The following is a 25,070-nucleotide window of genomic DNA, read 5'->3' as shown; positions in this document are numbered from 1 at the left end:
CGACCACAGTCATTGCGCCACCTAGTGACAACAGGAAGTAAGACTTTTGTGCCAATCATCATTTGATTTGCATGAAATTTTCACGGTGTAGTCAACACTTCATACACTGAAATATAGGATGCAATTAATGGCTGTTCTCTAGCGCCACATAGGGGACACAGGAAGTGACGTGTAACTCCTTCATGCACTGTCCGAAATACATGAAAATTCTGAGCCGCATGGAAGGGTCGGTGTCCGGCAACAGGACGAAGCCGCCACACACCCCGACATGCACAAAGGTGCGAGGGCCCTCCAACGCTGCTTGCAGCTTTAATTGGACTTGGACTTGTTGAAGGTACTTGAAGATGTTTCGCCTCCCATCCAAGAGGCTTCTTCAGTGGATGGGAGGCGAAACGTCTTCACATACCTTCAACAAGTCCAGTTGACTTTTGCTCAACTCCTAAGGAATAACTATGACCTGGATGAATCTTCACAGACATATTCCTACATCACTTTTCTAAACATTGATTCACTGGTTTATCCAAACCTGCAAGTTGCTCTTTAAACAACAATTCAAAATTTTAGTGCTTTTTCCAGAAAAGGGAGGATCTATTGTTTTCGTTTTTTCTTGTTGTACAATGTTATATTGGTATGTCATTATGACTAGTTTTGGTGTTTTGGTGTAAAAAACTAAAAGATGTTCAGAACCTAAAAAGAAAGCTAACTTGCGAAGCTGTTTTGAATGAAACAAGCAAAAAAAAAATTACATCCATATACAGTACCATATCTAACTAATAATTATATGCTTTCACAGCCTTCTTGTTTAAATATTACTAAATATGGTGCTGTACTCTAACAGTTCTTGGATAGTTAGTGTGTTCAAAGCAATTTCCAACTAAAAGTGTTTCTTAATTCTGTAACTCATTGAAAGTATATTTTCATGTTGCTGTCTTTAAAATAAAGGAAAGTAGTCTAATGCGTGGTAACAAAACCATGAACAGAAAAGATCATCACAACAAAAAACGAGTCTTATACTGATAACAAATAGTTTATATGTGAATCTAATTTAAATACACAGGGGCTCATTTAGTCAGTGGGGAAACTTCTATCGCGATATCTCCGCTAAAATCTCGCCCATGCATTATACTGCAGGAAACCCCGTTCAGCCTTCCTTTCTCAACATGGCACCGAAGGTGAAGAAGGAAGGTTCGTCAATCTAGTAATTTTGAATGAATAATTCGTGTTGTTTTTTAATACAACGCATCGAAAGTTCGGCCGATGTACCCGAAATGTACAGATCAACAGGCCGTGGTTTAAATAATCTCGGGATATTGTTGTCAACTGTCTAAATACGTAGATAACGCTCAGTGTGTCTCCGGCATGTATGCTGGAACGTGATGCTAGGCTAATATTAGCATGTTAGCTGCTGACCAAAACGCTGTTTATTTGTTATAAGTCTTTATCTGTGTAGGGTTCTTCCTACACTGTGTATTGGAGACATGTGTTAGCTAGTTAAGAGTAAAGGCCCCTAGTAGGTCTAACTATAATGTAATTTGTAGATTAGCAGTTTTGTGTGAACGTTAGCACTTGCTGAACCTTGGTGGCGGCGTTTGAAGCGTTTCATTAGATACACGTGAAAGTTAGCAGCTCAAATCACAAGTATTGTAAGAAAACTGGCTCAGTGTCTAAAACTGAATTCTGATCGTTGTCGATAACTGTTTTTATAACAAGCTCTTGAGGGGTGTTTAGCTCCTCTGTGCTCGTCGTGTCAGTTTTATTCTGCTCAGTCATATGTTGGGTAGCAAATGCAGTCATGCAGAAGTACTGACACTGTTTGTATAATGTATAATACGAGGTGCAGTCTCCAAGTGGCCAAGTTCATTTTAAGACCTTTTGTCAGCTGTCCTGGAAAATGTGCTTCAGTGGGACGATTACACCGTTTATTTCTTTAGAGGTAGACAGAAACTGTAGCATCAGGCAGATTCGACTTATTTCAATGTGATTGCTTGTCAATTAAATGTGGTTTCTCCTGATGACACTTATTAGAGTGGCTAACTTTATTTAGCTTTTAACATAATGGGGAGCACATTTTAGAGGATTCAATTTATGGTCAACATGTACTGTGTTTGAAATGGGGTCTTGATTGTGCTGTTTTGATCATTTCCCCAATTGTTACAAACTGGAAGACATGATCAGCTGACAAACTGTCTTGTGATTTATTTTTTTTGGTTAAGCTGTCCCTGCCAAGACTGAGGCCAAGTCAAAGGCTCTGAAGGCCAAGAAGGCTGTGCTCAAGGGCGTACACAGCCAGAGGAAGAAGAAAATGAGGACTTCTCCCACCTTCCGTCGCCCTAAAACCCTTCGTCTCCGCAGGCAGCCCAAGTATCCTCGCAAGAGTGCTCCTCGCAGGAACAAGTGAGTTACAGTGACGGCATACTGCTTAAAAAATGCAGGGACCAAACCTGGTGCATATGATGGTAATAGCGATCAAAGTATGAAAAAACATGATTCCAGCATTTTGAACTACTGATGCACCCAACTAGAATAGTTTTTATGGAGAACAAGCAAAGACATATGACCAGATGAGTGTGTACTTATGGGTTTTTTTCGTTCTCGCAGGTTGGATCACTATGCCATCATCAAGTTCCCCTTGACAACAGAGTCCGCCATGAAGAAGATTGAGGACAACAACACACTCGTGTTCATCGTGGACGTCAAGGCAAACAAACACCAGATCAAACACGCAGTCAAGAAGCTGTATGACATCGACGTCGCCAAAGTCAACACACTCATCAGGTAGAAGTCTTAACATGGGCTGAGCCTCACGTTAGTTTCATGTTATGTTTTCTGGACTGATGACACTCCTCTATGCACACCCATTGATACTTGTAGTTTATAATACAAGCCAGTGATTATTGGTATATTGGCTCACTGCAATTCTCATCTAGGTTTTTGTTCAGAAGTGAACGTCTCAGTTGTTAAGCAGGGTCTGGTTTTCCAGCTTGCCATTTATTTAATCTCCACCTTCCTTTCATTGCTTCATCTTGCACCTGTGTTGTTCTGACCCGTATTCAGGCCTGACGGTGAGAAGAAGGCGTACGTTCGTCTCGCACCAGATTATGATGCGCTTGATGTTGCAAACAAGGTGAGTTGTAAGTCATTCAACAGGGTTTTTAAGGCTAGTTCAGTTCATGGCCATATTGGCGCTCTGAAGTCATCAATCCTGTGCACGTGATGTAAACTTTTATTTTGTCTGAATGTCTGTGATGCATTCAAAGGAACCACTGATGCCAGGCGGTGCTGGTACAGATGTTTTCACTCTGCCGACCAACAGTGTAACTCGTGTCCTTTTCCTTCACAGATTGGCATCATCTAAACTGTGGCAGAAGAGACTTGTGGAAGAATAAATATTTGTATAAACCAAAACTGATTCAGTGTCCTGTGTTTTGTGAGTCATCTCCACACATTCAGCAAGGAGAGGATTTTAATGCTTTTACTACCACTGCTGGAGTTATTTACAAATGACAGTTTTCAGGACAGGGTTTGGTGGTTTGCACTGTTGCCTCACAGCAAGAAGGTTCTGGGTTTGAAACTTTGTGTGGAGTTCGCATGTTCTCCCAGTGCTTGCATGGGTTCTCTTGCACTCTTGCTTCCTCCCGCAGTCCAAAGACATGCAGGTTAGGTTAATTGGTGACTGTCAGCATGCTTGGAGTGGTATAGTGCACATGTATCTACAGAGTTTATTAAAATTACTATTAGTAGAACATCAATTGCTTTTGACAAGTGTTGCCAGCTTCTGGACTGGTATTGGATGTCACTGACCAGAGTGAGACAAGTTTGCAGTGTTTTACCAACTTAAAGAAGAAGAGGGTTTATTCATTTTTAATGTTAAAAAAATACACTGCGTGCAAGGTATACAGTAATTCACAAGTCAGTTCAATTTGAGCGTTGGGTTGTGACATTTGTCACAGAAATTGAGCAAATTCCTCACATTTCCAGATCAGTACTTGTTAAAGTGATTAGAATAGGCCTATTTTTAATCAGTTTATGCTCTGAGATCTTCCCTCACCATATTGATGGCTGTAGTATTACAGACATGAATTGACACCTCAGGCCACAATCAGACCTGCTGTGTTGACAAACTAAAGGGTTAAGTACAAGATCAGTAATACCTGACTAATCAAACTGATAACATACTGCAGGGCTGCTGTGATTGACATTCATTCAGTGTCACTGAAATGAATTAATAATGTACTAGAGTTTGTTTTAAATGCACAGAGTTGATGGTGAATAACAGTGGAACACACTCAATTGAATGTTAATTTGCTATTTTTCATATATTTACCACTTTGTGATTTACTGATACCATGAATAATATATGCATTAATAGTATGATACTGATCCCAAACATGTCACCCAGCAAATTAAAACCATAAATAATCAGATTAATGCAATTAAGCCTTGTGTTAACATTACAACTTAATGCGTTGTTACATTCCTATCAGATAAGATTATGTCTGTGAGATCTAATTTAAATAAATGGAGACTTGTCTGCATCTTAAATGTGTCTTATATAGGATTAACGCAAACAAGTCACAATAGTGGAAAAAAAGATGCACAACAACCTTCCTGCTCTTTCCAATAAATACGGATTCCTATATTGTTTACATTCAATCACATCATAGTGAAACTTGAAGCTGAGTGCACGCGGCTCACAGCCTCCTGGTTATGAGAGGAAAGTCCGGACTGTGCCTTTAACCAGGCCTCTACAGATGGGGCACTTTCGCAGTGACGGTGCGCACTCTTTGCACACCACCAGGTGGCCACATGGGATGAAGACTATGTTGACTTCTTTATCCATACACACCTTGCAGGTACGCTCCTCCTGCAGGCGCCGCAGCTGCTCCTCCATGGGGAGGTCTGCAAAAGAAAGGCATTTTTTTTTAAATGTCTTTTTTAGAATACAAGATTCAAAGTGCTTCACAGCTAAAGAAAACATTAACCCGGCAGGACGGTAAGTCTCAGGTGTGTCTTTTTACCTGAAAGGTCTTGGCTTGGTGATGCGGCTTCATTTGATTGGGCTGAAATAGTAAAAGAGAACATGTAGTTAGCTCAGACACAAGAGAAACAACTCTAATGGCCAAATATACCAAATATTTTTAGTCTAATATATGCAGTTTGAGCACATTAATGTTCTTTCTTTGGCATTAGTGGGAAAGACGTACCCATGAGATCTCTGAGCAGGTGGACATCGTTTTTCTGGATCCAGTTGCGGAAGACCTCGGCTGCAGCGTTTCCCTTGGTGAGGACGAGCTCTATCAGCCGAGCAGTCTGCTGCTGGGCTGACGTCTGAGCCTTCAGACCGCTGTACTCCTCGGTAGCTGCAGGTTAATGAGAACTAGTTACTTACAATTGAGAGATGCAGCAGCACGACAAAGTCTAAAATCATCACTCCAATCATTCTTTTGGATATCATTCATAAAAATATGGTTTTGCTGATTTGGCAACTGTTGTCCAAATGTCGGATTAACAAACATAGAAAAAGTGAAACATACACAACACATTTTGCTCTCTTAAATGCTCCAACACTGGCTCCACACTCTTCAGCCGCTGGATCAACGCTGCCTGGTGTCTCTTCACAAAGGTGAAACCATCTGCAACAAAAAATAATTTATTGTTCAAAGTCTTGAAATGTTCACTGGCCTGAGAGCACAACTAATACTGGAATTCATGGTTGTTTATAACCCAACACAAAGACCTCCATATTTTCACCGTCAGCTGTACCTGATGCCATCGCCTCCGCCAGCATCTCTCGCTCCTCTTCCCTCTTCTGGTCCTCGGCACTCAGCAGGTCTGAAACCAGTTCCTGGACTGTTCTGTAGTTCTCTCCACTGGTCAGGATCTTGCTCTGAACGGTTTGCTTGACCAGACTGCGCTCAAAGCCCATCTCTAAGGCGGACTTGATCACAGGGGTGTTCATCATGACGGCGTCCTCTGACCGCTCCTCTCCTGGACCGAGGTGAACCACTGAGAGGACCAGAGAGCAAAGACATCAGGCCTCCAAACGTTTCAGCCTATTTGGAAAAGTCTGAATAAACAGATGAAGACTAAACAAGAGTTTTGTTTCAAGCTCACCAGGTGGGTCCACAAACTCCCTTGAGGTGCTGTCTCCATTTGTTAAAAGCTTTTGAGGGAGAAAACAGAAAAATAAGCATTTTTAATTTGTTCTGCGTCAAATGTTTGAGCCAAGAACTGATTTTTATCCTGCTCTCCATTTACCTGCTCAAACAGTCGAGGGAAGCGAGCCTGGATCTGGTGAACAAACTCTTGTCCCTTCTCTTGGAGCAAATACTCACACCTGCAATGTGTAAACAGACAGATCAGAACATTTCAAAGTGTTCTAGATGAAGCATTCGGACACAAAAATCAAACAATCAATAACAATAATTACCGAGGAAACCATTTTGCATGTTCCACCCACGGATCATCTCCAGACTCCCAGCATCGCAGGCCTCCATCGCAGCAGAAACACTTGACGTCATCGTTACGACCTTGAGAGCGAACAAAAGGGCTTTATGTGACACAAATGGCTTTGAGAGGTTTCAGGGAAAGAAAAAGAAAAACATCCTGATCCCGATGAGGACGACTTAAACCACTCTGAGCACATGTTTGTGTCTCATCTCTCATTTCCTCCTTTGCTTGAAACCTTCAGTAGTGAACTGGTCAGGTTTCAGTGCCAGATTTAGTGTCAACATGAGATCACAAAAATTGCGTTTATAACCAGGAAGGAAGAAAAAAAGATTTCTTTGAGGACTTTCCCCCCCTAAACAGGGCAAATACCAGTCTGCCGTGGACTCCCCCAAACAGGGGAAAAACTCTTAGTGGTATTAAAACTGTTTCATGGAAGGGAAAACAAATGAGTTGCTTAATCACAACAATGAGTTGCTTATTCACACATTCAGCAGACATGGAGCAACATTAGATTTGTGTTTTTCAGAGTTGTGTTTTTGGCCGCCTGATTAATGTACGTCCAATATTCACTCTGAGCTGACTTCTAGCTGCTTAGCGCTTCTCCTCATCTGTCACTGAATGAACGTGCCTCCTCCATATTGTCCGTACCTACATAGTAGAAGCCAGCTTTAGCCAGCTGGTCAGGCCGGACTGGGATACGAGACGGCCAGTTGACAAATGTGAGCAGCCTCTCTTCGCTCTGCTGCATGGCGGGGTTAGACACATTACTGAGGGCTGGGGCTCCTGCAGACAGCTGGGACGTCACTCCTCCAGACGCAGCTGCTGCAGCTCCAGCCAGTGACACGTTGTCGGCTCTGTCCCCCCGCACAAAACGACAGTTCGGATAATGTCTCTGGTGTTCAGACACGGCTCTGTCACCTGGCTCCCAGTTACTCAACTGCAAATATGAACAAAGGTAAAAGGTTACAGCCCTCGAATCCTCACACTGCACCCTGTGTACTAAAACATGTAAACACTCCTCACCTGTCCTCCACAGCTGAAGCAGGCCACTCGGTCGCCCTGGCCCAGGTAGTAGAAGCCCGCCTTGGCGAGCTCAGCGGGGGTTATGATGGAAAGCGTCCAGGGGTGGAAGGAGTCCAGGCGGTCCTGCTCTCTGCGCATGCTGGGGTTGTGGCATGTCGGTCTCTGGTGGGACATGTCCTCTACACCACGAGAGCTCAGTGGGCTGGAGGGCGGTGGAGCGGAGAAGCCCATATTTAGGTAGCCGACTGGCTCCTCACCTTGGCTTACTGTCGGGTTAGGAGCAGCTGGGCCTGGACCAGACAGCTAGAAGGAAAAAGAAGCAAATTTCTTTTTAATTCAGGTTAAAACAGATTCTGTCCTCAGGAAAAAAAAACATTTCATTAACTATTCTTCAGCTATGATTTTCCATCATGTGATCTTTATTCCAGGAAGTGAATCTTTTTTTTTTTTTTTTAACAAACTTCCTTTGATCTTACTGGTATGGCTGGGGCAATTCGGAGAGGGGAGAAGGCGGAGTGAGAGGAGGAGAGCAGGTTGGCTGTAGACGGCAGGCTTTGGATGAAGGAGCAGGAAGGAGAGAGCTGCCTGTGCTTCTCTGTTGGACAGTCTCCGGCCTGCCAGCCCTCTGCTGTCACGTGACACCTGAAACACTGCACGCGGTCGCCCACGCCGGTGTAGAACCAGCCTGCCCTCGCCAGACTTCTCTCTGTGACTCCCGAAGCTGGGAATCGAGCAAAAGTAGAGATGCGGAAGAGCTCTGGGGAGGAAAGCGACACCATATTGACACATTTCCTTGGGATCAGAACATAACAAGTGGTTGGATACAAAAATAAATGCAAAGACATCTTATATCTGATAAAGGGAAAGAATGAAAGAGATTGGTACCTGAGGAGTTATCATACTGTAGGTCAGGCGGAGGCCCGTTGCGACACAATCCCATTAGAAACGGGTTGGTTTTGAGTTGAACAAGAGTCTCCATTTTTGGATATAAGCAGAGCTATATAAAGGCAAAAGAGATGTCCTTCAAAGGGAGAGGGGTTTGAGAAAACCCAAGGTCTTGCTGTCTCACACAGACACACTCACTCCAAAACAGAAAATACTCAAATAGACCGTAAGTCAGGGGAGGTGAGGGGGTTTAACTCAAGTCAAAAGACAGAAACAGAAAGTGAGGATTGTGATACAAAACTACCAGTCCAGCAACCACTATTGTACTATACAGACTGTGTGAGGTGTCCTGGGACACCGTTGTCTTTTAATCTCCTTAAACATCCCATTTCCTGCACATAACCTACACGTTACACCTGGATCCATTTCACCTGTACCACCTCCAAACATTTACCTACTGAAACTTCAATATTTCTAATTCAGTTATGGCCCCCAGTGGATGTATGTCCAACAAAACTCACCCGGTGCAGTACAAAAGGATGAACTACTCTGAAATTAAATTACATCCTCAAATCAATAATCCTAACATTTCACTGCAGTCAGCTCACCCAGGATCAGTGTACATGTTATTATCTTGTTTGTTTCGCACAGACATGTCTGATACATTGTCCGACCACTCCAAGGTAAACACACGGTATGTGAGCACGTGCACGAACATTATAAATTAAACAAATATCTCAAGCACACACACGCACACAGACCAAGGGATATGTGCTCTCAAACCCCTCCCCCCATCTCGAACATCCCTTTTGTAGGAGTCTAACCCTCCATAATTGAAGAGTAAAAACCCTATAAGAAAATTGTAATCCTCCTTTGGTAAGGATAATGGACCTCTGTGTTTAGTTTAATGATAGAAGGACCTGTAAAAAGACAGAAAAACAAAATGTTTAATTAAACGTTTAATTGGGATCAAGTCAAAATTCTTCATGGTGGATTTTAACCTCTTGAAGACATTTTCTGTATATGTTTCACACACTTGTCACTTTCACTTGTCCTCAAAATCATCAAAAGTATAGAACTCAGATGCAACAAAGTAAAATATTGGGAACAAATATCGAGAAGACAGATCAATCATTCGCTGCTGAATAATTACAAAGTGCGTAGGATTTTAATAACAATAATAATTTAATAATTCCCTATCGATAAACCTGCTAATTAACGTTTTGGGATAATTATTTCTTTACTCTGAAAAATAGCATAAAATAGTAAAAACAAAAAAATATGTATGTTTCATAGTTTCCTAGAGTCCAAGGTGACAAGGTTGCTTGTTTGTCTTACCAACAGTTCAAAAGCTTTAGATACTCAATTTATAATTATCTAAAAACAGAGAAAAATAGCAAATTCTCACAATTTATAACCATTAACATATGACTACATGGCAGTTTTTGCTTTATAAATGATGTAAATGATAAATCAATAACAGGAGAACTCCAGTGATGTAATAATAAGGCATTTCCATAAAGCTGGGGAAATAACACCATCACGGTTATTTTCTTAGACTTACTGAAGCTTTTCCACAGCGACACTTAACATCTATTTTGGCGGCCTAGATTCTCCCCATGACAGGTAAACTGACCTTTATGTAGAAAGTCGCTGGAATGCCCCTTTAACAAAGCAGCCAATCAATTTCCTGTTGATCTACCTTCGATTATTCAGCTAAAGTGAAACCTTTGTGAACGGAGGGAGACAAACCTGTAGCCAGCTGGTGACACTGGTGAATTAAACACTCTAATAAAGAGGTATAAATAAATGTCAGTTGTTATACATCTGAGGTGTTTTCCTGTCAGGGCTGTAGGTACTTCCCCCGAACACTTCCTGTGGCTCCTAGCTAATCTTAGCTACGTGCTTTGATATTCACGAAGGAAATTGTTTGATTTGAAATCGGTGTCGGCCGTCAAACGAGAATTAAAACACACATGTATCTGACTGGTAGCTGCCTAAAATTAAACTAAAGCTGATGTGACATTAAACGCCGCACAGAAACCAGTCTGACAGGATCGGCGGACATTAGCTTGCTAACGCTAGCGGCTGCTAATGCTACTAGCTAACTTTACCCTGCGGCAGAAACAACATAAAAACGTCCTGCACAGGTGACTCAGACATACGTGGCAGTGCATTAGCACCTCGTGTATCAAGTCATTCCCTCCTCGGGGTCACACTCACTGTTTCTGTCCGTCTGGAAAGTCCCAGGATCCGGGAAGCTCTCGTCACGGACACACCGCCCCTCTCGATGCTTCCGGTTGTCTGTAAAACGAAACCAGACATAACAAAATACACAAATTAGGTCATAAACTCCTCAGGTAAGTCCCTCCAGTAATGTCAGCCCCTGTGAAGAAGTCCCAGAGCCCTGCTGGTCTCTGGCAGTGACCCAGACCCAGAGGTGAACCAGTCTCATAATTAGACCACATAATACTCACAAATAAATGAGCATGGAAGGTGGCATGAATCTAAAAAACTGGGAACTTAAACACTGTAAGCACACTAAAGAAGAAATCTTACAAATGAAAAACGCTGCATCAGACATTTAGAAAATGTTGGCACTGAAACTATCTAAATATCACAAACATGGCAATTTTATTCAGCAGCGTCTTATATTGTATATAAAGATGTGTTTGCATCTGTGATCATCAAAAAAATATTTTATGTTTGGTAAAATAAATGAAAACCTCCACTTGTGTCAGATCGCATTAAATTTCAGCAACCTGCAGAAAGCCTTAAAGCTGTATTTTGTGTTTTAAAACTTTTCAGTCTGTGTGAATATCTACATACATGAACAGATCATAAATTCAGGCAAATATCACACGCCTGCATATGTTTATTCCTACTATGTATTTAAAGGCACATTTTCAATGAGCGTAGAGATATTTTGATACATTACAAACAGAGATAACACTGACAATATCCTTATAAACTACAGATGAAACAATACTCAAGTCAAAGCTCAAAAACCTGTCACTTAAAGATTATTTATCAGACATAAGATTATTAAAGTTAAAGTAATGGTAAAAAGGAATATTCTCATAAGACAACATACTCACAGTTTTGGAGAGAAGTCATATGGTAAGAGAGTCATGTGCGTCATTTAAATGGGTTAGTTTAGTCTGGTATTTCCCTTGACTTCCTCTGCAATAACCACTCCCTCCAGCTACTATCATGTGTCAGCCAGGCCTCACAGTGCTGAATGCATCGTACCGACCTTCACCACCTTTCAAAAAATGGGTGGCATAAATCGTCAAGTATCCCATCCCTCTTTCATCCTGTAAAGTCCCTGTAATTCTTTGTAAAAAGTTTTCTATCCCCGTCCTCTGAAGGGAGAAATTCAGAAACTCAGCTTTTAAGATTTTAGTTGATTATGAAAACCAGTTTTACTGTTTCAGACAGACACTCCACATCTCCTGATACTCTCTACAGCCTAAAATGTTGCGTTCAAGAGCAGGTCTACAAAGGAAGGGATATACAAGCTTTCAGACGTATGATGAATTTTGTTTATTTTAATCTCTGTGCTAAATCCTTTAAAAAGCTGCACTGGCACTGGCTGAATAATAATAATAATCATTATTATAATAATGATAATACTAGAGCACTGTTGACAGTACAGTTTATCATTATTATAGTACTTGCATCCAAAAAACTGTTTTAATATCAGTGTTTTTAAAAGTTCGGATGACATTGTGCTTGGATGCAGGATGCCCTAATGTCTGGATTTCATACATTTACGCAGCAACTAATCTGGACTCAGTTAAGCTAAGTGCCGCACCCAGCTGAAGAGAATTAACATGCTGTGTTTCAGGAATACGAACACAGGAGAATCCAGTCAATCCCACATGAAGATACCTCGGTGTCCTTTTACAACCATATAAGAGACAACCCACACAAGGCACATCACTAGAAACTGCTACTTTTCAGGTGTATTTAAAAGTTTATTAAACAGAAACTCATTTAAAATGATTACAGTGAGAGTAAGAAGAAATATATTTATATAAAGCACATGCATAAAAAGGTACAAAACAAGTCTGATTGCCTCTCTGTAAATAGGATAATAAACATCATTATATGTAACATACATAGCATGCATGCTAAGATAAATAAGAAGGCTAGGTAGTGTGTTGCATTATGTGTATCAGGAGTGATTCGCTCCAGGCCCATGGTGCTTTATTTTAGAAAATATTTTGTGACTTGGCTCTTGATTGGGGGATGTTGTGAATCAAGTCTTTACCTTGATATACTGTATATATGTACTGTATATATAAAAAGGAAGCTGGTTAGAAGAAACGCTCTCACCAATAATTAACGGCTTCAGATTCAGATAAAATATAAAACACACTGCAGAAACAACCCAGCAGATAAAAAAAAAAAAACTGATTATATATTTATTATATAGTTAAACTAAACAAGGAGAATTAAAGAGCCCCCCTTTTTGACGATTGCCTTCTGTATCAGAGCACCAGATAGCACTTGTAGTTAGAGTAAAATACATCAAGAGCACTGCATCGGCAATTAGTACTCTGCAGTAAATGCATTTCTTAATAATGGCCCAGACAAGGTTCTTTTTAAAGGACTATACCACTGATTTTGCATGTTCTACTCTATTTACAACAAACCACTTGTGTTTTTTTTTTTACATCACTGGTAAATATTTACCATGCAACAATGCTGCTCTGCTTTAGAAATTCGAATGCGTTTCTTTCCCCGTTTCAGGCATCTGATCCAAAAAATATGAAAATCTATTGGTAGGATCTTAAAACTTGCTTCTGTTGTGAAATTCATAACCATGAACTGACTTTAGTTTAGGGCTATTCATAAATATCCAGATATAGGAGGGATTCAAGATGACTGTAACGTCTTTTGCCAAAATACAGAACTAGTTGCCTTGGATTGAAACCTTTTTACCCATTAATGGGTTAAATGGGTGTATTTTCTAGAGAATATTCTCAAAAGATGGTTCTAATATTGGACTGTCTTTACGATCATTCATATTTCTGTTGCACTTATTGTTTCAACTACGAGTGATGATAGTGAAGTTGATAATGTGGTTTCGTATGCATGGTATCCATGGTGATTTAATTCAGTGAATAGGTATATAAAGTGGAAACAGCCTCAGACACCACCCCGATGAAGCGTAGATAGTTGAAAATGTTTGGTGTATAAAGCATTGTGTATTCAGACTGGTCTGTCCTTCAATTAATAAACACTTCATTACAGACATCATTTTTTCAGTGTTATATTATCAGTGTGTGGTAATGTGGTGTAGACTCTTCACAACACCATGAAAATGCAAGGCTGAAAAAATAATTACATGGTTTTCAGCAAGTGTTTCCATAACTTGAGCAAGTTTCAAGAATTTGGAAATGAATGGAAAACAATGGACGCCTGAAATGTCAAGAAAAGCGCATCTAAAAATCTAAATCTGCAGTGAATGCATTCGAGAACGGCCTGTCAAAGTGTCAAGTGTAGACGATTTGTAGTTAAAAATTTAAAAAAAACTTAGCTGAGACTGTCATTGGTTGTATGTCCTGTGATGCCACTGATTGAATAGTCGCTTAAAAAAAAAAAAAAAAAAAGGGATGTGTCAAGCCAATAGTGGGAAAAGAAAATTTCAAAGTTTCTGGCTGATTAATTGAATATTCTTTCATTTATTTTTCAGAAGAGTAGAAGGCGCTAAAATCTCCGCTGCACTCTAACGGGAGAAAACGCCCTGATGGCAACTATGTGGCATCGTTCCTTAAAACAAAGGAGTGGACATGATAACACAATAACAACTGTACAATATAATGCAATCCATTAAAACAAATCTCCAATAAATACTAACTTTGTGAAGCTTATATTCAATGCTGGGGTGAACAAAATGACTGGAACACATTACAATAAAATGCAATCCAATATCCAACACTAAAAACACAGCACTAACAAAACCTGAATCACAGTAACTGCAAAAGGGTGATTTTATAGCAAGACTGTTGTAGTGTTTTATAGCGGAGGAGTGTTAATATTCCAGAGAAAAAAAACACACTTTTGTAAAAATAAAACTTTAACCTCAAGGGAAAAAGAGCAGAGATGCCATTTCACACAGCAAACACCATAAACGTAGTGTGGCTATAGTTAAGGTCGTTGTCCACTAACTATGTTGATCAGAAGACCAGATGCGTCAGGATTACAGTTTCCTGAGTTGGACTGCATTATACTGAACGCGTGTTCATTCACTGTAGACATCCTCTGTATATTCCAGCACTCCTATGTCCTGTAAAAACACTTTATATTGTAGTTATGTTGGCGCTAACCTGTCGTCTCTGTCTCTCTAAATTTGATTTGTTTGGTTTTCACTGTAACCAAAGATAAAGCTTGTCCTCCTTAACTTGATATTATAAAAAAAAAAAAATAAACACCTCACAGATATTGCAATCTTGGTTTTGAGCAGCCCGGCTGTCTTCCACACAGACCGGGTTTAATACTGTGTTTTGGCTTGTGAGTGTTTTAAACGACTGCCTTTAAAGTCTAACAGTGAACGGGACCCTCATTAGTGTTCTTGATCTCCTACTGGCTCGCCACAAGGGCACGTCCTCGACCCCCTCGTGTTTCTGGGAGTCAGAGCTGTGCTGAGTCTTTTTTTTAGAGCAGATTTTTGGTTTTATGGAACCATTGTAGTGTCATTACGGATAAATTCTTTGATTCATCTCTTCCTGTCTGTCCTGACACGTTTTGGACGACTGTGAGCATTAAAATTACAATTACAGAGTACAGGCTGCATAGAGGTAGTAGCACTAGATATTGCTCCCAAAAGCTATATGAAGTAAAGTGAATATGATATTTTCTGTTACTGATAAATATCTTTAGAGCAAAGTTTATGTTATTTTAACATGTCTTTTTTGCATTCATGTAACTGCTGTATGCAGACTTCATTGACTTGGCTGCTAACAGCATTACCCAAGTGGGGATAATAAAATAAATCTTAAGTTTGCTTCGACGCACTTTACCAGATACATGGGAAGCATCATCTGAGGTGAATGACTTAAGAAAGGAGAGGAAAGGAGTGTCGTAAAAATATGGATGCTCCAACATGCTTCTGTGTAAAACCAAAGGCCAAAAAGAGGAGAATACCAGCAGCTTACCGCCCTCTGTGAGAATCTGGCTTTTTTCATTCCTCAGGGTGCGCGTTGTGTTAGGTATCCGTCACACAACAGTAGCATATTCTCTCAGTAATGTTGTTCTGTACCACTTGTGATTCACAACTCTCAGTCACGTAATGAAGATTTGATGTCAAACCATATTTGGGCGGTGGCTGGGCGTGTCTATAGCCAGGTGAGCAGGCTGTCTCTGTCCATGTGCGACCCAGAGAGAACGGTCTCCATGTCCATCAGGAGGTCTGAACTCAGACCCTCGGGGATGCAGGGCATTAGCTCCTCGCCCTCAGACATCGGCAGCACAGGCATCGACTCCTGTAAGGCCATCGAGGTCTCACCAGAGTCACCTGAAGAAGTCACAAAGGAGGGCAAAAATGACTAAGCTGGGTGGGGAATTTAAATATTAACAGTGAGCTAGAAGAAATCTGGGAATATGGATCGGCTGTTGGGAGTTTTCAGTGTTTTTTCTTTCATACAGTCGCACCTGGATCATATGAGTTTTTCTGGCAGGACGTGTGTGTGTGTGTGTCTGTGTATCCAAATAAAATTTACTTCCTGCCTCAGTTTAATATTCAAAACAACATTAACACAAATAAATACAGAAGGGAGCCGCTTTAGCATGAGCATATTACATGTCCTTACTATTCCCTTCTCCTTCCTTTGTATTATTACTGATTTGTTTGAAAAGCTTTTTTAAATACAAATAACACGTCTTTGGGAGAGTTATGGTTACTGAAACAATTTGTTTCCCTTTGAGTTATACCAGTAATTACTTGAGGGCCAGTGCAAACTCAAGAGTTTACAACTAATTTCTAGCGCATACCATAGTTGTTGGTTTTAAAATGAATAATTAAAAAAGGTATTGCGGCTAAATAAGCCATTAATGTGCCCTGGGCGATCTTTCTGACTTCATTGTGTGCATGTATGTTACCAGTGTCCATGTGATCCACAGAGCTCAACATGTGGTCCGATGTTCGGGGTAAGCTGCTGACGCTCAGGCCGCTGTCAGTGCTCTCATTGCGAGAGTGAGCGCTGCACAAGAACACACATATACATAAACGTTATATTACAATACTTCCTCCTGGAACTAGTTTTCACTGGAACTACTTTCTAACAGATAAATATTTTGCAGGAAAACGGCTGGCGATGAGATTGATTGATTGCTCAAGGTAACTGGGACATTTTTCCTGGAAAGACACACTGCTGCTGAAATGTTATTTTTCAGTGCTTTGAGCTGCACAAAAGGAATTCCACGAATCCCCACTGTGAGCTATCAGTACTTAAGAGAAACTGCTTTTCATTGATGATTTCTGCACTGTTACTGCTTTTACTTATGTAAAGCTTACAAATACTCTTCCCTCCTTTGTCCCTTAACGATATACAGAACAAACAATAATAATTCACACAAACTCACCCATTTAGTGTGGGTTCGTGGTTTGAGGCTCTGATCCTGACATCCAGAGATGGGGCAAGCGTCTGTGCGTTCCTGTCATGGTCCATCCCACCGGGCATCTGGTTCCTGCCTCCTGCCTCCTACAACCCACACACACACACACACACACACATAAGCAAAGACACACACGCTTGCTTGTACACAGTAATGTAGAAATTCAGTTATTGTTAAATCTGAACTAAGTATACAGCATAAAATAACCAGATGACACAAGAAAGAAGAAATTCATCCAAGCAGTATTTCATTAAATCTCTGACCTGTGGTGTGATTTGCCCAGTGAGGCCTTGTTGTTTGCATCTGAGCCTTTCCTTTTCCTGCCTTTGCTGCATTGCCAAGCCAAGGATGCCGGGGTTCATCTTCTGGACTAGAACATAAAGTTTATTGGAAAATAACTTTTTGACAATTAAGTTAATATTTGCATGGAGGTTAAACATTTCAGCAATGACATATGAGGAAAACTTGTCAAAACGTTGCGATCTTTCTTATTTTCATTGCCAAACAGCAACGTGTGATGGTGGACATTGGAATAAAATGTTTCTCATTGACAAGCAAGAATTGTCAATTCAGGAGACACAGATTTGATAGTGTGCTACCTAGACACGGGTCGACCCATGAGGTGGTCTTATTTATGTGATCGATGTAGTACACCTCTCCATCTGCAGTCACAGCCTGCTCCCAGCCTTCAGGCAGTGGACCTGAACAGCAGTGAAAGTACACAGTGAGAAGGCACATGGTGGATGGAGCGCATGGAGTGTTGAGAGAAAAAAGTAGAATCTGGCCCTCGTCCCTCAAAGTCTGTGCAGCTTTTAGTTTGTTGAGATTTTATGAAAAGAAGTGAAGGTTAGTATGGTATAGTATATTCTGTAGAGTAAAACTGTAAAATCTCTTTACAGAAACAGTCCCAATTATTCTGGAAAATCCACAGAAAAATATTGTGGAGGGTTTTCATTGGGACATTAGTTCCAATGAAGACTGATTGTTCAGAGTAACCAGGAAATTGTTTCTGTTACTATTTAAACCTGCATTAATGATTTGAATAATGAATTAATTTTGGCTGCTTGGCCAAAACACATACAGTTATGGTGAATTTCTTATCACATATTCAGAACAACCTTATCATTCATTTGGAGTGAGTCCAATAGTCACTCTCTTTTAGCTCCGTTTTTGGTCTCTACCAACTCCTGGACGAAATATCTGGCTCTTAAGCTGCTAAATGCTCCACTCTGTTCACCAGCTGGTTGGTAATTGAGTCTGTCTGATGTGTTCAGTGGCTTTTTAGAGATGTTTTGGTGGCCAAAAGCAGTCGATAATAGCAATAAGAGTGAGCCAAAACAATTTGCAGACTTGATAACCAAAACAATGAGCTCAAAGATCCTAAATGGGAAGAGCAAAGCTGGACAGTATCTTTCTGTGGTATCACCATTACAAGTGACCTCTTTCACATACAAGTAGCCGTATTATCCATTGTTAACATAAAAATACTGATTATAGCTGCCTTATTGTTATTTCTACTTTTCGACGCAAAGAGCACCGCAAATGAAATTTTATTCAAGCCCACTGTTTAGGATTCACAGCAGAAAACTATCTCTCTAATCCCTTGTGGCCCACAGGTGTAAAGCAGAGGTTCACAACTTTCAAAGTCTGTCTTCATAGCCAGGTGCCCATATGAATGTAGAAACAGGTTTTTCTTTCTTTTATTGTTCCTCCTGTTCATACTGGCCATAAAAAGATCCTTTCCTAAAAGCACTTTCAGTGGAAGTGAAGGGAGGCGAAATCCACAGTTATCTGGAGTTAATTTGAGGATTCAGAAATCTCCATTAGTCAAATCAAGTGGAAATTAACAAGTATTTTTTAGTGTATTCAGTAATGTTTCTGTGTTGAGCTGCAGTGGATCTTTGTAAGATATCCTGTAAATTTGTCTAATCTGAACAACTAAAGCCTCATATTAAATAAACTTTAGTTCCCCATTACTTAAAATGGAAAGTTATTAACAAGGTCTATGAATGTTCAGTATAAACAAGAGAAAAGATCACAGCAGGGAAAACCTGTTTCTCTGTTCATATGGGCGCCTGACTGTTGTTTTAAGACAGACCTGAAAAAAGATGTGGACCATGTGACTGCATCATTGCATGCCCCAGTTCAAGCTAAGGACTTTTGTTTCATATCATCCTCCATCTCTCATTTCTTGTCCGCTCTCTATATAAACTACTGAAGAGTTTTAGTGAGAAAATGTTTTGTTTGTTTTTTTTGTAATTTGGGTGAACCGACCCTTTAAATTTCTCTGAGAATTAAGATTTCAGTCAGTTTAGTCGGGTGCTCTCACTAATATTATATCTGGTGTGAGAGTCCCACCTCTCTCTTAAATGGCCGTCATCAGGGTGACATCATTTAAGGTCAGTTTAATTCATGAGTGTGAAACTTCCTGCTAAAGTCACCAGAGCAACCGAGAGACCAAAAGAGAATCCCGAAGAAATCACACCCAGCAAAGACCTGTCCCGCTGGCGATGGAGCTGAACTATGAAAGGCAGGTCTGAGCTTCAAACAAAGCTGGATGGTGAAACGTCGAAGGGACGGGGGACAGGCGGGAGGCGGGAAGGGGGGGAGCAATACCTGTATCTGGACTGATGTTTTGCGTAGTGGGTGCTGGGTTGCTGAGGGAGTGGGCGTGGACCGGGGTGCCAGAGATAGGATGCTGAGCTGCAGCCGACTGAAGCTGCGAAAGTCGGGGGTCGTGCCAAGTGGTTGTCTTCTCCAGGTGACTGCGAACACACAACAAGTCTCAACGCATCTGTATCTGTTCAACCACTGCAACCTGATGGATAAGAAGCACGAGGCACGCTTCGGCCTGGACTTGCTCTACCTGTACTACCAGATGTGCACGTACATCTACACTCACGCAGAGGAACGTCAGACTACAGTACGGCAGCCTTTGACAGGAGCGTGAGCTGTCAGGCCATGTGCTCTCATGAATGATGCTGGCTGAAACCACCGTGGTTGCAAAACTAGTTGGATCATTTTCTGTTTTCAAGCAACTGATTAGTTTGAGTCCTGGTTGCGTCTGCACTGTGTGTCTCTATACTGTTTCAATCCAATTACTTATATCCTCTCTCTGGCCAAATATTCAAGAAGGATAGAAGGAACCATTTTCTAAAGTAGGTTTAGTGCTTGAATGATTGGTTGATTAATCAGTTTCATAATCAAATGATTCGACAGCTGTTTACCTAATTTGAATAACCCTTTAAAGGTATTTATCAAGTAAAAATGTAGAAAATTGGCTTCTCTTATATGAGGATGCTTTTCTGTGTTATGTGATGAGTGTTAACTGATCTTCTTTTCATTACTGAACAATCACTCAGACAAAACAAGTAATTTGAAACCATCAGTGTGTGTTTTGGGAAATTCTGGGTGGTACATTTTATTGATTAAAATAACACAATGGTTTGGTTGCAGCTATAAACAGGATGCATGTAGAAATCTAGGCTTTAGAACAAGGTAGGGCCAATCACAATGACTTGCAGCGCCACAGATCAAACACACTGATTGACTGGAGTTCAATCTTACTTGAGGAAGTAACGCTGGCCAGTAGGCGTTTTGGCCATTTCCCAGCCGTGGGGGAGCGGCACGTCGTCAGGTATGATCGGCGTCGCTGCTACATCTGCCGCTTGAGTGGAGAGGGAGTTGACTGGGAGGGAGGCAGGGGAGGAATGGGCGCGGACATGATGAGGGGTGAGGGAGCCGCACACGCCTCCATCCGAACTGGCCTGACGGGAAACAAGCAGGGTTATCAACTGCCACAAGGAGCCACGAGCAGCAAACCAGAAACATAAACCAGCAGGAAGAAAAAGGTCTGGATGGATACCAGAGACAGCCAAGGAGCAAACACAAACACTCAGAGGAGGAACAGAGAAACTGGTCCTCCTCATTATTTTAAAAGACAGTTTTACTTCTTCTCTCAAGATGTTTTTACTGCTGGAAGTTAAATATTATTGGCAGAATTAGAATCTACCTTTTACTGCAGCTTAAAACTTGTATCTACACCTCGACTGCATCTAGTAACATTCAAGTTTAAGCTAAAACTCTTACACAGCAGAACGTGTTGACTGCATACAGGAGATACATGAAATATCAGAAACATCTTAAAATACAATAACTCCTGGAGTTCAGTATTTGATGGGACTTACAGATCTGAGCTCAGTTTGTAATGAGTTTAATATCACATGAAGGGGTTCAGTCAGAGTTGGTGAGGCCCTATTTATGACCACTGCTCCTCTTCATCACCATTTAGAGGTTTTTCCACAACATCCCACCATAAGTAATTTTGCAATATAGCTAAAGCGGCTACACAAATGCCCCACCAGAGATTTCAGCTGCTGGACATGTTGGATAATTGCTGTCTGAACTGCTGTCTTTCCGTCAATAACACAATAAAATGTAGCAAAACTAAAATTTTGGGAGTATGAAGCAACCCAACGTCCAGCACAAGAGATCTGTATCTGAATATACAACCAGTGGTCCAAAACAAACCCTCATGAAAAAATCCACCTCCATCTTTTATGGTCTCAACAAATAAATAGAGCTGGTAGAAACTCAGACAGAGAAATATAAAACTACCAAAGCAAGCAGCCACCAATAAATAAATACTACCTTTGGACAGGCAAATTAAGGCTTTGAGTGTTTAGATAATAATTTTCATTATCCATTGCTTTCTCAATTCTTATTGGCTGTAAAATGTCTTCAAAGTGCTCTTTTTTTCTGACCAACAGTCAAAACCCAAAGAAATTCAGTCCACAATGATGTAAAGCAACAAATCCTGACATTTACTAAGCTTGAACCAGAAACTCTCTAATCTGCAGCTTCTGTGATATTTGGATAATCATTTTTCAAGCAAAAATACAAAACATTTACTGGTTTCAACTGCTCAAATATCAAGATTTGATGCTTTTCTCTGGGATTAAAGTGAGAAATATTTGTAAGCATGAAAGGTGATGAAGGAGGAAGAGTGTACGGTGTATGGTGAATTAGCTATTATGTGAAATAAAACCGCTTTAAGCCTGAAGTCAGGCAAAGTGCCACAGAACTTTAAACCCTGTTTTCATTATCACACGTTATAGTGAACTGAATATCTTTGGGTTTTGGACTGCAAACAGACCAAACAATTAATCTATTAATGAAGAAAATAATCAGCAGTAATGACAATTACCATTACTTTAACTATTGTCTGCTAATCATCTCTCAATTAACAGATTTATTGATTGTTTAAGGACTTTAATGAAGTGACTGTTTCTGATATTTTGTCCCTCATTAGACAAATTAATGATGAGAAGTAACCAGTGCATTACTGGACTACACCACACAGGATTTATATCACTGTGGTGAGTCAGTGAGCTGCAGGGCTGCAGTGCATCATGTAGCTGGTGTGGTCTGACATGAATGGTGGCTCTGTGGGGCAGCATGGTGCAGAGAGCGGCACGTTATCAGATCAGTACTTGTCTGGAGTGGCCGCGGGAGTCCGGCTGCCTGAAGAAGGAGTCCGGCAGCTTCCTCATCCTCATGGGCAGCGAGGCCGGCTGCCGGGCCGCCTTGGTGGGGTTCATCACGGCGCTGAAGAGGGCCTCCAGCTCCGTCTGCGAGTCCCCGCGGACGTGCACGATCTGCTGCCCGGCCGGAGGCGCGCCGCAGTGCGCGTCCATGTCGCCAAAGTTTGGTGTCGCAACAAATCTGTCGAAAAGTTCAATCACACACAACAAAGACTGAGAATAAACGTCAGGCGCGTCAACAGCAGCCGCGCTGCAGTTATGATCGCATTTGTTTACACTTTTTTTCCCCCCTAACCCCCCTTACACACGACCCCTCCTCCCCCCCCCACACCCCATTTGAACTTTTGTGTCCTTGCGCGTCTGTTTGAAGCCGAAACATCTCGGAAGTTGATCAGCTGTGCGGAGAAAACCTCCCCTCGGGTAAATGAGTCGAAGGAGCGCAGCTTAAAGCGACGATCGCAGACAAAAATCAATGTGAGCAGCGCACAACACGTTACATGCCTCCCACATACCTTCAAGCAGCCAGACCGTTTCCCCCCTCTCTCTCTCTCTCTCTCTCTCTCCCTCTCCCTCTCTCCCCTCTCTCTCTCCCTGTGTGCTCCTGCAGGGGAAAAATAAATCACAGCCGGGGGAAAAAAAAAAAAAACACTCAGACAGACACCGATTTCCGATGCAAACTTCCAACTAAATTCCTCCTCAAGTGGAATAAAATAAATGAAAAAAAGCCCCAGCTCCACATGTGTGTAGACGCAGTGGAAGAAAAGTGATTGCAGCGAGACCTCCAAACTTTTTTCACATCCACTGCTGAGTCCAGATTCATGTGATAGTGCTGAGGGGCGGGGTTGCAGGGTTTAAAGCCGCCGCAGTTGCAGGGGGAAATATTTCAGTCTGCGCACAGACAGAAACCATCAGCGCAAGACTGAGAAAACAAGTCATACAGGCACTTAAGACACTTCCAGTTGTGGACACAGGCAGAAAAACAGTGATATTATGGTGGACTGATAATCTTTAGATGCTTTTGTGTGGTGTTGTTTCTGCAGCTGAAGGGGGGGGGGGGGGGGGATACAGCTGAAGATGGAGAAGAAATGAGGCTGAGCTGATGTGGTTGGAGCTTTTTTGGAGTCTGATTTTCTTTTTTCTTTTTTTTTTTTTTTTTTGTTGAGGGGGGTGGTGGTGGGGTAGGAGAGGTTGGGAAGTTGCACTGAGAAAACATCCGCCCCTGATGAGGCCAACCCAGCCTGCCCTCTGGTGGAAAACATGCGCACAGCCAGCTGCAGCTCAGCTGGCCCACTGATTGAATTCAAGGAAAAAAAAAGAAAATGTCTGGCTGGACTGGTGTTATTATAAACTGTGCGTTCACTAAGTCATTCAATTATTTAGTCAGTATAATCCTCCAGAGTTAATACAGGCTGTAGAGCTCATGGAGAGTCTTACGAATTGTTATTAAAAAAAAAAAAAAAAGAATTAATGGATATTTAACTGGACAGTAAGACTCAAATATTTTACAAATGAATATGTTTTACTCAGTGGATACAGAGATTGATTCAAGAAGGAAACAAACATATGATTTACGTCATTTATTAGTCTAAATATCTAGTGGAGTCATTCTTAAAAATGGAATTACAATTCAGGAGTGTGCTTAAATGTAATCATTCAAATAAAATCTTCAGCAAGCAGCTGATGGTTGCTGTGCACCATTGTGAGCTCGTGTGCAGCCAGACGTTATTCACATCCAAAGAAGTTCATTTTAGCTTGTAGCGGAGATCCCAAAGTTTCCAAAGGTACCAAATGTGTCGGCTAATGTGAGGCGCTGAATGAATGGGGCAGCCATAAATATCATGCAGTCTTGGATTTAAATGTTTCACTCAGTATAAACATCATACAGCTTCAGACAACCTGATACAGAACATATATACAAATGTATATATTCAAAATGTTCATTCATACTACACATTTTGTATATTGTTTAGTTTATTATATGTCACAGTTACACCGTATGTATGCTTGTTTACTGTACAGGCTCTGTGTATCTGTATATGTGGCACTGCTGGATAAAGTGCATTTAGTTGTCCTGATGCCTACTGTGTGCAGTGACATTCAGCTGAATCTATTCTAATCTAATCTAATCTAAAATGCTGTGTGGAACATGATTAACATGATTTTAACAAACTAGAAGCTGCTCCAGAGGTAATATAAAAGGAATACTGGATGTTAAGGAGTTAAAACAAGGTTGTCATGATTTACATGCCTATCTGAGGTGTTGCGTCAAAGCCTTTTTTTAACCTGAGTGGTGTGCAACAAGAGCTCTCCTCTGCTTTTGCTGTAAACTCTACGCTGCGCCAATAATCCTGTTTCATTCGAAGCATTTTTAGACACTGTTTAGTTTTCCCTCAGTGTCGTCCACTGCCTCGGATGTTTTCAGCACGTGTATTTACCAGAGTGTGACTGATGCAGCTCTGAGATGACTTCCTATCCGTATCCATGACGGAGTTGTAGAAATTGAGGGGCGGAGAGAAGGACAGCAGAGATTTCCAGCAGCCCGCC

The 25,070-nt window shown here is 41.2% G+C and overlaps 3 protein-coding genes and 1 non-coding gene across 5 annotated transcripts; 2 read left to right on the top strand and 2 right to left on the bottom strand.

Annotated features, from left to right (window-relative positions):
• Positions 1–1,115: 1,115 nt before the first annotated feature.
• On the top strand, positions 1,116–3,409 carry rpl23a (ribosomal protein L23a). Its single transcript, XM_070843237.1, has 5 exons — positions 1,116–1,185; positions 2,214–2,394; positions 2,599–2,775; positions 3,055–3,124; positions 3,341–3,409. Exons 1-5 carry the CDS (start codon positions 1,116–1,118, stop codon positions 3,353–3,355), a joined length of 513 nt encoding a protein of 170 aa, XP_070699338.1. The 3' UTR covers positions 3,356–3,409.
• On the top strand, positions 2,444–2,515 carry LOC139213573 (small nucleolar RNA Z17). The gene has a single exon (XR_011585439.1). It is a non-coding gene; the product is annotated as a small nucleolar RNA Z17 (small nucleolar RNA).
• A 37-nt stretch (positions 3,410–3,446) lies between the features above and the next one.
• Positions 3,447–10,688, bottom strand: birc2 (baculoviral IAP repeat containing 2). Its single transcript, XM_070843235.1, has 13 exons — positions 10,582–10,688; positions 8,359–9,278; positions 7,950–8,230; positions 7,474–7,776; positions 7,099–7,387; positions 6,431–6,530; positions 6,259–6,337; positions 6,115–6,163; positions 5,764–6,006; positions 5,535–5,633; positions 5,205–5,360; positions 5,019–5,060; positions 3,447–4,899 (listed from the first exon to the last, which is right to left on the bottom strand). Exons 2-13 carry the CDS (start codon positions 8,450–8,452, stop codon positions 4,706–4,708), a joined length of 1,929 nt encoding a protein of 642 aa, XP_070699336.1. The 5' UTR covers positions 8,453–9,278; positions 10,582–10,688; the 3' UTR covers positions 3,447–4,705.
• A 1,629-nt stretch (positions 10,689–12,317) lies between these two features.
• LOC139212945 (transcriptional coactivator YAP1-like) lies at positions 12,318–23,329 on the bottom strand. Of its 2 annotated transcripts, XM_070843524.1 has the most exons (9): positions 23,039–23,329; positions 22,476–22,707; positions 20,551–20,750; positions 19,600–19,748; positions 17,583–17,684; positions 17,247–17,353; positions 16,951–17,069; positions 16,468–16,568; positions 12,318–15,883 (listed from the first exon to the last, which is right to left on the bottom strand). In XM_070843524.1, exons 2-9 carry the CDS (start codon positions 22,677–22,679, stop codon positions 15,705–15,707), a joined length of 1,161 nt encoding a protein of 386 aa, XP_070699625.1. In that variant the 5' UTR covers positions 22,680–22,707; positions 23,039–23,329; the 3' UTR covers positions 12,318–15,704. The 2 variants fall into 2 exon arrangements, with proteins under 2 accessions (XP_070699625.1, XP_070699626.1); XM_070843525.1 differs by lacking the exon at positions 17,583–17,684.
• Between the last annotated feature and the right edge of the window lie 1,741 nt (positions 23,330–25,070).

This window comes from Pempheris klunzingeri, chromosome 14, assembly GCF_042242105.1.
Source record: "Pempheris klunzingeri isolate RE-2024b chromosome 14, fPemKlu1.hap1, whole genome shotgun sequence".
Lineage (NCBI taxonomy): Eukaryota > Metazoa > Chordata > Actinopteri > Acropomatiformes > Pempheridae > Pempheris > Pempheris klunzingeri.
This window is presented reverse-complemented; position numbering and strand designations above follow the sequence as displayed.